This window comes from Trichechus manatus, unplaced genomic scaffold (assembly GCF_000243295.1).
Source record: "Trichechus manatus latirostris isolate Lorelei unplaced genomic scaffold, TriManLat1.0 scaffold00036, whole genome shotgun sequence".
Classification (NCBI taxonomy): Eukaryota; Metazoa; Chordata; class Mammalia; order Sirenia; family Trichechidae; genus Trichechus; species Trichechus manatus.
Window position 1 is genome coordinate 17,633,962 of NW_004443972.1, and position 15,488 is coordinate 17,649,449.

The following is a 15,488-nucleotide window of genomic DNA, read 5'->3' on the forward strand; positions in this document are numbered from 1 at the left end:
TTTTTGGAAGTAGATCTCTAGGCCTACTCTGTGGACTCAAACCTCTAGCCTTTCTGTTAGCACCCGAGCATGTTAGCTGTTTGCACCACCCATGGACTCCTGGCTTAATCATAAACTATATTGCCACAAAGTGGAAGAGTCCTTCTGTTCTTGGCCAGTGGCATCACTAGAGGGGTGTAGGGGTTGCAGATCACACTAGATGACACTGTCAGAGGGGTGACACCAAAAGGACTATGTATAAAATTTTTGTGTAGTGTTTCATCAGAAGTTTATTATTTTTTATAAAAATATCCTTGTAGTTATAACAACAAAAAAATTTTCGTAAGCCCAGTTTACATGGATCAGTATACCTTCAAGGCTAAAATTCTATGCTCATTTACTTTTTGAACCGTCTCACGCGCTCTGGTCAGAGCTGTCATTATTACCCAATCACAATGATGATTCGAATCACGTAGTTTTGTCTGCATGTGCAACAAGCATGTGCTATTGTTTTTGTTGCTGCTGGCATTTTCATAGTTGCTGATTTTGTCAAATTTTCTTATGTTTTAGCTACAACATATGGTAATTAGCATGGGGGTGACACCATGAGTTACTACACTGGGTGAAACCAACTCCAGTGATGCCACTGTTCTTGGCCAGTATGAATCTTAACATTCCATCCTCTTGGATATGTGTGTTTTCAAAACAAGTTCCTTCCAGTAAAGACATACTTTATCTACACTGAACACATATTTTTGTCCTATGACCCTTGTCTTCTATAATCTTCAGTATAGTGTGGTCTACTGATGCTGGTTTTCCAGCTAACAGCAACAACAGCAACAAAAAAAATCACCTTCTCAGAACATTCTTTACTCAGAGGAACGGTTTGTTCCATTTGTTCCTGTTGCTTCACTGAAATGTTTGTAAAGTTTCCTGGCTTTAATTCGAACCACATTTTCACTACGAGACGCGTGTTTCTTGAGCATATCCCCAGATCACAAGTTAACCAGCTTTCACTGATTATTTTTTCCTCGCTTGAAAACTGTTTTTGTCTTGGTTGGAGCATTCCCTGAAATGGTTTGATGAATCATGTTTTTTAGTTTCTGTGCCACATCGTGTATCCAAGTCCACATCATATATCCAAGTCATCTCAGAATACCCCATTTCATTATTTCTCCTAAACTTGTATTTTAGATATTTTCATTTTTTCTTAACCTCCACATCAAGTTGCCATGAGTTGGAATCTACTCTATGGCACTAACAAGAACAACAATATTACCAGAACTAGTAATTGCTTTTATTTTAGGGAAAGAGTTTCATGCCAGTAAATTTTTTTTTTTTTTTAATCATTTAATGAGTGTTACTACATACACAGTGAAGCTGTGTTGAGCTGCAGAGGCTAGGCTCAATTCACTAGCTAAGTGACTGATTTCTACACCTCAGCCTCAGAATGGAAGAACTCAAAATTAGCAAAACTTACTTACTGCACCTCATGACCTTTGGGTCTCTCAAGAGTGATAAAAGCTGCAAATTTAAAAGATGTGAGAATGGCAAGTGTCGTATGTATCATATATTGCTGTAGGTGAAAATATAGACATACATCCATATTCTCTCTAGCATTTTTATTTCTTCACTAAAGAAGTAGGATAAGTATAGACTAACTGAATCCCTTTGAAAACCGTTAAAAATATCTATTTGGTTTTCTTTTAAGCACAATCTCTAAGAGTGAAAAGAAAGAGATTATCTTACAGGAAAAAAAAGTTTCTGTTGAAATGTAACTATGGGTTTTTCTACATGTTTCTGTAGACAGTTCAGGCTTCTTTTGACATCATTTTTAATAAACAGCAATACAATCTCCGATCACTTGAGTAAATGAATGCATTCGCAACATTCATTTGGCACCACATTCTCTTGATGATTATGGCATTTGATATGTTCTTTTTTGCCCTCTTTGTCAGCCTGGTTCTTCATGTCAATCTATAGTCTCTTATGTGGTTAACTTGACAGATGCAGGAAATTGCTGCCAAGCTCTGAAATGAATTTTTTCAGCAGTGGCATCTGGGTATCAGATGGTCCTCTTGGCTGGCCTCTTGTCTTGCTGCATGTTGGTTTTAGTGGGGTCTGGTGTAGCATCACCTGTTGCTATGCTCCCTTTTCCTCCCATATGTCCATTTCCTGTGATTCATGGATGGAAGTGAGAATAAAAGCTCTGGTTCTGTCTTTATTTGAGAAAAAAATCTACAAAAATATGTTAAAAGGTGCAGAGTTCTCTTTCTGACAAAGGGATACTTCCCTCTGGCTGGCATGTATATCAGCTACTAATTTGATTACAAAGTCCAAGTTTTTAAAGACATTTAAATGAAAGGCATGAGGAAGGATGCTGATTAATTTGTGGAATTGCCAGAACTGCTTTGTTTTCTTTGATTTGCATTGAATCAAGATGCTCCATTGTTACACACCACAATCAGAGGAAAGTGGTATTTTTTGTGTTTTATTACATATTTGTACTTTTCAAAGCTAGCTTTCTAACTTTAGAAAGGAAATTATTACCTCTGAAAACATTATCTTGTTTACTTCCTGCAATTCAGGATCCCGCTCTTTACATTTGAATCATATTTTTAAAACACTAAATATTTTTTGCATTAATTAATGAATGAATGGATATATGAATCTGTTGTGAATTAAGTTGCCCATTTAAGGAAACTATGACAAGTAACTGTATTTTATGATGACTTTACATATCAATGGAAATAGAATGGAAACAAATGTAACTTTAACTCAGAAATACATTAAACCTATAGAAGTATTTAATAGCTACTATAATTGCAATAGCGACATCTTTCTTTGCAACTTTCAAGTGGATTATATATTTTGAGACTATTACCTTTGTCTTTAATTTGTGTTTCATTTTAGAACCAGTTGTGTAAGACTCAAGATGGTATCTCTTTTCTATTCTTATGCTCTACGGTGATGGTGTCATTTTCTCTATACTAAATTCTGGTCCTCTGAGAATCTTCTTTTCTTTCTTTCTTTTAACAGAAAGGTTGTGGGTACCATCTGGATCTATTAATGGTGGCTGTCATGCTTGGTGTGTGCTCCATCATGGGCCTGCCATGGTTTGTGGCTGCCACTGTCCTCTCCATCACTCATGTCAACAGCCTAAAACTGGAATCAGAATGTTCAGCTCCAGGAGAACAACCCAAATTTCTTGGCATTCGGGAGCAAAGGGTTACTGGGCTTATGATTTTTGTTCTTATGGGTTCATCAGTTTTTATGACCAGTATTCTAAAGGTAATGAAATTTGTCTTTATGAACTTGAGAGAAGGTAGTATATATTTATCATTGTTTAAGGAATTTCATTTTAATTTAAGCAATAAATTAGCAAATAAATTGTGTGGCACATGATGAAAGTGATTTTTTTTTACCATGTTTATGTAATTCTTTTTAACCTAAGCAGGGGGATACGTCCTGTATTTTAGCATCTTTAAATATTTAAAAATTTAGCCTGACAAAGTAAAATTTAGATGTGTAAATTATTACCATAATTTTGAATTGGTGATCAAGCTATGGGAAAAAGTCATTCAGTATTTCTGACAGACTTGCGATCTGAATTCACTGCAGGCTCACACGAAATAAAGTTCCTGTTTTGTTGTCAGTGGACAGACATATCTGGAATTAATATAACAGTGTAAGAGATGCAGAGATGAGAACAGTCATATCCACGGTCACGTGTGCAGTTTACATGGACATCATTGCATACACTTATTTTTTCACACTTAAAATAATTGAACTCATTTTGAAGAGCATTGAAGAGTAATTACTTTGTCATGTAATAGTTAATATTTATTGTTTATTATGTATTAGGGGTTTTTTAAAATAGGTTTTGACCTATTTAATACTCGTAACAGCCCTATTCTTATCATCCCTTTTTAGAGATTGGGAAACTAAGACACAGAGAGTTTAAGTAATTTACCTAAGGCTACACATCTAAAATGTGCTAAAGCTGGGATTTGAACTCATGTCTTTTGGCTCTGTTCTATTACTGACTCTAAAATATATTATTTTGGTTTCTGTTTTTGTTTTGGTCAGTGAAAATTACATGATAACATTATATGTGAAAATAATTTGTGCCTTTTCTCTAATTGTTCTTTTACAGTTTATTCCCATGCCAGTGCTATATGGAGTATTTCTTTATATGGGTGCTTCATCTCTAAAGGGAATTCAGGTAAATTATAGTAATATAGGCACATCTGTGATGATGTATCTTAAGGTCTATTGAAGTTAAGTCATGTGACAGCTAAGAAAATGACATCATCTGAGGGAGCAGCTTTTAGACCACAAGTAAATTTCTCCAAACTGGTCAGATTTATAAAAGTTAAAGAAGGCTGAAGCAGAGTCCCCTCCAGCCACAAAGATTCATAATCATAGGGTACTTTTGTTTACCATAATTGTATTAAAGCATTATGAGGTTTGGATTTTTACTGCCCTGTTAGAAACAGCAGTACATTTAAAAATATATTCAAATACTTGTCTTTGACACTGTAATTATGTTTATGGACATTTATCCATAAGCATGAAAAAGCTTTAGGCACAAAAATGTTCATTGTTTATATACACTATCAAAATATTGGAAACAACCCAGTTATCCAACAGTAATAATTATGGTACATTCCCTACAAGTTGATAATTATAACAATAAAAGTAACATGGTAATATGGGCACACAGCCCAGGAGCAAGGATGAGAAGGCAGGAGGGGACAGGAAAGCTGGTAATGGGGAACCCAGGGTCAAGAAGGGGAGAATGTTGACATGACGTGGGGTGGGCAACCAATGTCACAAAACAGTATGTGTATTAATTGTTTAATGAGAAACTAATTTGCTCTGCAAACCTTCATCTAAAGTACAGTAAAATAAGAAGTAACATGGTAAAAATGCTTATGACATAATATAAAGTGAAAACATAGGAAAACAAGTTATACCTTCCATAGTTTTATAAAACTGTGAGTATGGGCTGGATTAGAAGTGAAGGTGGAGAAATGGAAACAATATGTTAATAAGATTCTGGGTGTTTTTTATGTTTGTTTTCTGTTATTATTACAATTATACTTGTAGAATTATTTATAAAATTAAAAACAGAACTATAGAGTAAAGCAGTTTCAAAGTGTAAAAGAAGCCTTATGCATTGTTTAAATAAGCGTAGGTTAAATAGATGTAGGTGTTGTATTAGTTTTCTATTGCTGCATAACAAATTATTCCAAAATTTAATGGCTTAAAACAAGAAACATTTATTATATCACAGTTTCTGTCAGTCGTGAGTTTGACAACAGCTTAGCCAGGTAGTTCTGGCTCAAGGAGTCTCATGTAGTTGCTGTCAGGATGTCTACAGGGGCTACAGTCATCTGAAGGCTTGACTGGGGCTGGAAGGTCTACTACAAAGATGGCTCACTCCCATGGCTATGGACAGGAAACTTCAGTTTCTCTATGGCTGTTGGTATGAAACCTCAGGATTTTTTGCCACAGGGACCTCTCCATATGATGTTTGAGTATCCTCACAACATGGCAGCAGGCTTCCCCAAGAGTGAGCAATCTGAGGAAGAGAGAGAGATTAAGGATGAAGTCATAGTGCCTTTCGACCTAGTCTCCAAAGTCACACACCATCACCTACACTTTTTTCTAAATGTTAGAAATGAGTCACTAAGTTCATCTTGACTTCAAAGGGAGGGAATATCAAAGAATTTTTGGACACATTTTAAAACCACCACAAGTGTGCTCTAAATTTTTACAGAGGCTGATGGCAAATCCTTCCTGCTTAAGTCTTAGATGCTATCTACTTCAATTTGCCTTTGAATAATCTTGTTTTATAAATTAACATTATTTAGTGAAAAAGCTTAAATTTTCTTGAGTAAGAGACTAATTTTGAGGCTTATTTATTGTATAGATTTTTTTTTTTTGATGACTAAAAGGAAATTATAAATCACAGCTTTTTCTATATCACAGCTAGACTCATTGCTATTTAAAAACATATAAAAGTCACCTGACTAGGGATCAGGCAGCACGGGACCTCTTTTCCTGAATAAATGACTAAGCAGCTTCTGAGTTTGAGAGAAGAAAAAGAGCTCAGGCCTTAAGACAATGCTGGCTTCAAAGGCTGAGGCAGAATTTCAGTATGAAGTCATTGTAAGGTCACTGAACACCCAAACTAATAGGATAACTATTCATCCTGACACTGGGTAAAATTAACTTGGGAGAGGAAGATGCTTAAAGGTGTTATATGTTTACATTTTAGTTAAATTACATTTAATTTGCTCATTTAAAATTACAGGTATGAAAGTATATTTTGATAAAATCGGTTTGGTAAAGCAGATAAGGAATGCTGAAGAGATTTTGTTTTACTGGGGTTTTTGTTTTTTGCCACTGGCAAAAGTTCCACAGCTACTAATTTCATCTCTAAGTGAAAAGTATTTATTATTAGGCCCCAGGCTCACATAAATACAGCAGCAGAAGTTTAAGAAACAAAGTAATATCATTTCGATAGATCTCAACAGGTTTTTCCCTCTAATTCCACTCATATAATTTAATACTCATGAGGTTTAGAATGAAACAAAAACATCAAGTTTTGGAATTATTTGGGGTGTGAATCTTTCAAACGAAAATTGAGGAAAACGTTATCAAAGACCCACGAGATAAGTATAATGAGTTTTAAATAGTAACAAATGAAACAGCAAGCAGCATCACACATTGAGAAACAGGGTCGCTCACTGAGAAATCAGTTAGTAAAAATGAAGCTGAGCAGTCGAAATTCCTATTTGGAATTGTGGCTAACTGGATGAGGGAAATGGGATGTTGATATCAGGACAAGATAAAAGTCGTAGTGTGAAACTCAGAACACATTTCTCATGGTTATTATTACTTGACTAGTAATGAGTAAATGTGTGGAATATCAACAGTTCAAGGAACATGTTAATTTGCAATGCTTTGTGTTGAAAGAATCTATATGCTACCTGGTTGTTTGGAAATATTAAAAAAAACTTATTATCTGGGTCTCTCACTGTGAAGTATGGCAGAAAAAAAACAGATCTCAGTGTTCTTCACGAATGCTGTTTCTTTATTCAGATATATAACCACATCTATATTCATTCCAAGACTTCGGGAATCTAAAGTAAAGCAAATGTGCCATTTAAACAACAACAATTGAAGCACCCACACACTGAAGTACACTTATGCAATGACATAGCTTCACAAATGGAGAATTGGTGGCTGGGAAAAATCAGTTCTATAGAAACTGAAATATTTAGTTGTAAGCCGGGAGATTTTACTTTATTTTTTTCCCCAACTCTCACTTCCACGGTGCACCAAGTTTTGTTTATTTGTTTGTTTAATGACTTATAATTTTAAGAGATATTTAGGTGATAGAAATGAGAAGACTTAATGACGTATATGTGGGTAGTCTGGAGAGGGATGAACCAATGACCACTTATGCACTGGCAGTCTGCTTCCGTAAAGACTCTAGCCTTGGAAACCCTATGGGAAACCCTATGGGGCAGTTCTACTCTGTCCTATAGGATTGCTATAAGTTGGAATCGACTTGCAGGCACACAACAACAATTAACTCTGTATAAAAGGTTTTCAATTAATGTTTTTAGAATTATGAATGGATATGAATAAATGAATGAGTGAATGAATTAACATGTGTATGATTCTGATTTAGATGATGAGTGAAGAAGGGCCATGCCATGTCCAAAGACAGGGAACACAGAAGAAAAGATGGGTTTATGGTAACTTGAGTTTGAGATTCCTATTAGACGTACAAGCGGGGTTTGGTAAAAGAGGATGTTTCGACCCTAACATTTTAACTCCTCTGCATTATAGGGTAATTTTGAAATCTTTGATGAAAATTGCTTATAATTTTCTCATAGATTAGCTAAGAAAATCTAATATTACTCTTTTAAAAATGCATAATTGATATTACTCTAGAAATAGCATGAAATAGAACTGACAGTTATTAAAATCATCATTTTCTAAATAATCACCTCATGTTGGAAACATTGAAAATTTTAAGAACTGACCTAAGAAAAATGAAATGAAATAATCCACATAAAATAAAAATTCCATGCAGTACAAATTTTAACAAGTAACATGTAATAAAAGAATTAAAGCTTCTGGTGAAAATTTAATCTGTAAAATCTGAATTTAATCTATAAAATTTGGTTTGGAAGATAAAAATGGCCTCAAAGCTAAAACTATAACAATAATATTATATCAGCTAAGAATAATTAAGCTATCTTTATGGTAAAATTCAAACATAAACATTATTAATCCAGATGAAAATAATTTTAATAAAATATAATTGAAAAATATGTAAATGGTTTGACTGTACAGTCATTGATCAAGAAATTAAATTGACTTAACAAAGTTTGCTCTGGCAAATACTGTCTTAACAAAAATTCATCTAGGCTAAATTGTTATGGTTAAGATGCTTGTATTTGAAAAGACAGCATCAAAAACTCGGGGGGATCCAAGCAGCAAGGTCAAAACAGCAGAGTTAAAACAAGGAGGTCAAAACATCCTACTCAGCAGCTGATTGAGTCTAGAGCTCCAGAGAGAGAAATCTGAGGCAGAAATCTAGATCTGTGGAAGCTGAAGCCATGGGTGTGGATGGGCTACTCCTGGAGAGAAGACAGAGAATGGAAGTCCAGAAACCCTGATACTCAAGGGGCAGATAAAGGAAAATACTATGATGTGACAAAAAGGAGAGGATGATTATGTTTTGTCTCTCAGGGCTCTACTCTCCCAGGTAGCAACATTAGCATTAGATTTAATAATTTTTACACTCTCCTAGATTACAAACTGTCTCCATATTCAAGAAAATGTAGGATATTATTAAACTGAAATCATAGTATTTCAGAGTGTAAGCATAACAATCTCATTGTCATAATGCCCAGATGTCAGCTGAAGTGTGATTCAGATATGTCATGTGAACCTAAAATTTTGGACCACAGTAGACATTTATTTTTCCTACTTTCATTGTTGTACTGTTCTGAAAAGCAATTTATTCTATTTATCTTGCAGTTGTTTGATAGAATAAGGCTTTTTTGGATGCCTGCAAAACATCAACCAGATTTTATATACCTGAGGCATGTACCTCTTAGAAAAGTACATCTCTTCACCGTCATCCAGATGAGTTGCCTGGGTCTTTTGTGGATAATAAAAGTTTCAAGAGCTGCTATTGTCTTTCCCATGATGGTATGAAACGTCTAAGTTAACTCTTTTTCCTTTCTGACTTTCTATTCTTTTTGGAAACACGTGAACTGAAATTGGAAAAATAGAGTCATTTTGAACAATTATTGGAACCTTGATATAAATTTTGGCAACTAAAACTAGTGACTAAGATAAGGTTTAAGGTTTTCTATGAATTTCAGAGATGCATATTAGTTTTATCTCTCTAGAATTCTGAATATTGGTAGTAGTTGAAATTAATTGAAGTTGGATGGAAAAGTGTGAACTTTCAAAATTTAACATTAAGGATATACTAACAAATCTGAAAAGTTAGGATGATTTTTAAAATTAATTTTATTAAATGTTTCATTTCAAGTACTTCACATGTACAGTTAATTTGAAAGAATATGAATAATTAAAAATATTATCAGCATAGATAAGAATGGGCTAATGTTCCTTTAAAATCACACAAACTATTAACTGCATGTTTTAAGGAAACATTCAAATGCATTTTACAGTTGTTTTTATTTTTATTGTTTAAGCTGCTTCAAATGACTCCTGTAATGGGTAAAATCATAGCCATTATTCTGAGGAGGTGATGAGAAAAGGAAATGAAAAAAGCAGAAAGTCTAGATAATATATTTTATGCATATATATCTTCAATATTTGCTTTAATCACAGCCCTAATCTAAATTGACTTGTCCCCTGCCCCCCGCCCAAAAAAACACCCAACATCTCCAATTTCTATTTTTATCTGTTTTAAACTCTTTTATTATTTGCTTCAGGTGTTAGCTCTGGTATTTGTAAGAAAATTGATGGACTTGTTATTTACCAAACGGGAACTCAGCTGGTTGGATGATTTAATGCCTGAGAGTAAGAAAAAGAAACTAGAAGATGCTGAAAAAGAAGTAAGTCAGAGAAAAATGAACATCCTATTCTTAAAAAAGGATACTTGCGCAGTAATAGCCTTTTGCAAAACAAAATGATTGTATTTTATTTTTAAAGAGTTAGTGATTACTAACAAACACAGATTAACTAGTTCGGGAGTTTAATGTTTAAAATCGTAAACTTGGGACTTTAACAGAGACAGAAAGAGTGAAGATCTTATGTGAGGAAATCAAACTCTGATGAAATATGCAAATATTTGTACTTAATTACCCTTTGAATTGTAAGGCTTATTTTTCTGCTTATTCAAAAGGTAATTAAGTGTAAACTATTTGCATATCTCATTAGGGTTTGATTTTTTTCATATGTGCCCTGTAGATGACAGAAACATACTGATGTTTAACTATTTCCAAATTTATGGTCATATAATGACTGCATTTTGGTTGAATATGTGAGAAGAAAAAAGGAGATATTATAACTGTTGGCATTTTTCTATGGAAAAGGTTTTAATAAAAAGATTCTAATAAATATTGGTTATTCTTAAAATAGATGAAATGCTTCAGGGGAAGAAATAGTGATCTGAGTTACTTTCAAATTGATTATTGAGTAAATGTTGTTTGAGAAACTTTTGGGGCTTAATTTCTTTCATGGACTTCTAAATTTATTTTTTCCTGTTTCATATGTTAAAGCAATTTTCTTTAAGTTTTGTGAAATTCTTAAAGTTCATATGTAAGTTTGGGTCTATTTTTAAGGCTAGTAATCAAAAACATTTTTCAAGTATATAAAAACTACACAGACTATAAATGAAAAAAATTGACCAGTACATTTAGCAGAATGAGAGATCCAACAGAGCTTGAAAAATAAAAACAAAAATTTCTATGTGAATAAAAATGAAATTAAAAGAAAGTATTTGGGTAGAATTGTGCATCATTCTTTCCATTTTTCCTTCTTCTGCAAGGTGGTCAGGAAATATATTTAGTTTCCTATTTACAGAGTATTTTCCCAATCCAAGGATATAGTCCTCTCTTCTTTGTGGAATTCATTTGCAGACATTTTCAGGGGTCTTAGACTTAGCTCAATCTTTTAGTGAGGCCAGATTAAGCCACAAATTCCAATAAGGTTTCTGCTCAGATATTTCTACAAACATAAAAAACCAAAACCAAATCCATTGCCATCAAGTCAATTCTGATTCATAGCAACCCTACGGGACGGAGTAGAACTGTCCCATAGGATTTCCAAGGAGTGGCAAGTGGATTCAAACTGCTGACCTTTTGGTTAGCAGCCAAGCTCTTAACCACTGCACCACCAGAGGTCCTCTATAAATATGGCTCCTCTAATTCTGGCAATCCTTCATTTCTTCATGGTATCCCATCACTGACAATGGATTCTCACATTTAGTGATCTGTCATGTTGATATAACTTAATTCCATCTGAATATTTCACTTTTCCCAAATGATGAAGAAGGCATGCTTACAATCACATTTCTAGTAATACTAAAGTAACTTTAAAACACCATAGTATAATATTGTCATTTGTTCTTTATTTTTTCTAAGCTTGATATATTGTTGTTGTTGTTAGGTGCCATCGAGTTGGTGCCAATTCATAGCAATCCTGTAGGACAGAGTAGAACTGCCCCATAGGATTTCCAAGGAGTGGCTGGGGGATTTGAACTTCTGACCTTTTGGTTAGCAGCTGTAGCTCTTAACACTATGCCAATAGGACTCCAAGCTTGATATAGAGATTGTTGTTTAAGTATTTGAGATTTTTTAAAAATAAGGCTTTAAGTAGAATATTTTGATAGTCCCCAAATCAACGCTCATGGAAGCAGCAGTCAATAAATCAAATGACACATTGCATTGGGCGAATCTTCTGAAAATGACGTCTTTACAATATTAAAAGGCAAAGATGTCACTTTAAGAACTAAGGTGCACCTGACTCAAGCCATGGTGTTTTCAGTCACCTCATATGCATGTGAAAGCTGGACAATGACTATGGAAGACCAAAGAAGAATTGATACCTTTGAATTATGGTGTTGGAGAAGAATATTGACTATACCATGGACTGCCAGAAGAACAAACAAATCCGTTGGAAGAAGTACAGCCAGAATGCTCATTAGAAGCAAGAATGGCAAGACTTCATCTCCCATACTTTGGACATGTTATCAGGGGGGACCAGTCCCTAGAGAACAACATCATGCTTGGTAAAGTAGAGGGTCAGCGAAAAAGAGGAAGACCCTCAACAAGATGAATTGATACAGTGGCTGCAACAATGGGCTCAAGCATAGAAACTATTGTGGGGATGGTACTGGACACGGCATGCTCCATTCTGTTGTACATAGGGTCACTATGAGTCTGAAACAACTCGACAGCGCCTAACAACAACAGTTTTAGTAAATATTTGCTTTCATCCTCAGATAGTGTTTGAGAGAAATATGACAGAATTTGGCACAAATTAAATTTAAATAAGATGGAGGCCAGAAAATAGGCATTCTAAAGCCTTAAATGATCCATACTTAAAGTAATTAAGATCATTCAGGTTGAAAACAATTTCCAAGAAAATTTAAATTCCAAGGAAGACAAGTTTGAATACAAAACTTATTGACTATGATTCTCTCAGTCTTTCTGATAATTATCATACTATTAAGCATACTAAGGCAATAACTTGTAAATGTAATTTTTCTTTATTTTCCTGTTTTGATCTTTTGTCAAATGTCTTTAGTCTGTCTGTTGGAATAAGCTAGCAACAATCCCAGCTATATAATCATTCCTTCCATAAGCATTCTCTTAGGCCATACCCATACTATAGAACATTCTTGCCCTTAGAACTTTGTAAAATGAAAAACAGTATGTATATGTAGTATATTATATTTAAGATCCTTCCCTTCTATCATTCAAAGACAATTTCAAATTCTCCCTTTATTTGTCTATGAAATAGGAAAGAACAAATTTGATGGTAATCATAAGTTTATTAGAATTTGCTATTTCCATTGCCCAGAACCACCCACATGGTGCTTATCTGTATGCATGTCATATGTCCATTTTGGAATTTATTTATTTCAGATAGGCAGAGACCGTACGTAATGAGCTTCTCACCTTTTTACATTGTATACACATTTGACTTCGATGACTGTTACAGTGTTTTCTGATTATGGGGATGAAGATTTTAGAAGTAACGAAGTATTATTAAATTTCCTAGAACTCAAGTTTTCTGAAAGGATACAAAACTAGTTTAAAGATTTATTGGGGGCAAATTTACAGCTGTATCCTTCTGATCTACATTGGAGAAAAGGTAAGGAAAATGCCTTGCAATAAAACCAGGCAGGTTTACAGAGCCTTAAAACTTCAAATAGATTGATACGATGACACTTTCATGTGATCTTCAGTACATGGAAAGAAAAAAGTGAGCCAGTAATACAGAGAAGAAATAATCCATACTTAAATATTAAAATATATTCCTGACCAGTACAAAGAAAGATAATTCTCCAGCTGGCAAATGGAGAGAGAAGAAGCAGTCTTAAAATGCTGACTTTCTAGCTTGGAATTAGTATTAAAAGAGTGTGATTAGTATAAGAGTAGGAAGATTTAAGATGGATTAAGCTAAAACTTAAATCACTGGTTGATTTTTCTGCTTGGTCCCCAGATCTCGGTATTCCATCCTCTTGAGGCTAATGGACTCCAGTGAAAGATGTGATCTTACTGTAGCATCTTACACCAATGCCCAGTCTTCCAGGGCATTGTGCATTATGGTTGTAAACAGACAGGTTCTCCAGAAATGTTGCATTTCTGGAATTGCTCAAATTAATTGAGTAACTCTGATGATGCTCTGGCAAGATGGTAAATAGCAGAAATGTCTCAGCTCCCTGAGACTTGAATTTAAACTAGGCTCACCTCTTGTCCTTTTGATGATAGTTACAATCTACCTTTATCCTCCAGGGTTTCCCTATCAGTAGCCCACTTCTGGTCTTATGGCATTGAGAAAACATTAGTTTGACCTTAAAATTCAATAATGTGCTAAGCAGAATAAATAGCTACACAGGCCAGTCCAAGGTCGCTGAGCTTCTGTTCCAAATTTTCATGTACTTCATGCATATGCATATGCATATGCTTCAGTTTTTAGGAAGAAAGGATTATAATCAGGGTAGAAATGAATATTGGAACCCTGGCATTTTGCACATTGCTCTGTGTAAAGAGAAGAGAAGACTGAAGAATCAAATTCTGGTTGTCCAAATGTGCTCAGAGTACCAACATGCCTTCCTTCCTACTTAAATATTCTCTAGGACACTGTACACATTTAACAAAAGGGCTACTGTTAAAACAGAAAACTCCAGCAAAACATTTGCTCATTGACAGGGGAAAATGTTAGATAAATTCTAGAAATTCAGTTCTGTGGAAGTGATCACGGTATTGACACCTCTTGGTTTACTAGTGGTTCACTCTAAATATACACTATAGGAGAAAACAGAAAGGAAACACGTAGGACCTTGTGATCTATGTAAAGCACAATCATGAGAAAGGCCAGAAAAATACAAAAGCAGTCTAAAAACAAGTGCAATTAAAACATAACAGAGAATGTCTTACTGCTAAGAGTGATCATAATTGGCTGTGGATTTAGGAAGCATGGCCTTATTGTTACACAGGCAAAATGTCCGTTGCAATTGAATCTTATGGTGGGACAAGCATATTCTCCTTCCTAGAGCAGTGATTCTCAAACTGTGGTCCCAGGCCCTCTGCTGTGTCAGCCAACACCTGGAAACTTGTTAGACATTCAGATTCTCAGGTCCCATCCAGAACATACTGATCAAAATCTAGGGGTGGGGCTCAGCAATCTGTGTTTTAACAAGATCTCTAGGTAATTCCAATGCATGCTAAAAGTTGAGATAAGATCTTCCCTAAAATCACGGAATCTGTGTCTCCAGAGTTTAATCTCCTAAATCTGAGGTTACTCTATCAGAATTGTTATATTTTATAATAATTTAGATAAGTCACTTAGAGATACTGAATCAAATATCCTGGGGAAAAATACATGTTGCGTTATCTATTTATATGGATTCTATATGGGCCCACATTTTTTTCTTTTCACCTTTTATTATTGAGTAGTTTAATGTATCAGCTCTCCTGTTAGAAATCATAAGAAACACAACATAACATTTTACGGTTTTCAAATTACTTTTAACACTATAGATATATACAGGAGTCCTTGGGTGATGCAAATGGTTAAGCACTCAAATACTATCTAAAAGGTTGGCAGTTCAAACCTACTCAGAGGCACTGTGGAAGAAAGGTCTGGTGTTCTGCTTCCAAAAGATCACAGCCTTGAAAACCCTATGAGCACAGTTTTATTCTGATACATGTAGGGTTTCCATGAGTTGGAATCGACTCAACTGCAACTGGTATGTGTGTTTATAGCAC

General features: G+C 34.6%; 1 protein-coding gene across 15 annotated transcripts in view; it reads left to right on the plus strand.

Annotated features, from left to right (window-relative positions):
* The window catches only part of SLC4A10 (solute carrier family 4 member 10), a 339,170-nt gene that overhangs the window by 309,657 nt on the left and 14,025 nt on the right, over nucleotides 1-15,488 (plus strand). For all 15 annotated transcript variants that reach the window (XM_023730462.1, XM_023730463.1, XM_023730460.1 and 12 more), the window contains 4 exons: nucleotides 3,019-3,270; nucleotides 4,136-4,204; nucleotides 9,049-9,222; nucleotides 9,981-10,103. In XM_023730462.1, the coding sequence (XP_023586230.1) occupies nucleotides 3,019-3,270; nucleotides 4,136-4,204; nucleotides 9,049-9,222; nucleotides 9,981-10,103 (618 nt within the window). The remainder of the gene's footprint in view (nucleotides 1-3,018; nucleotides 3,271-4,135; nucleotides 4,205-9,048; nucleotides 9,223-9,980; nucleotides 10,104-15,488) is intronic.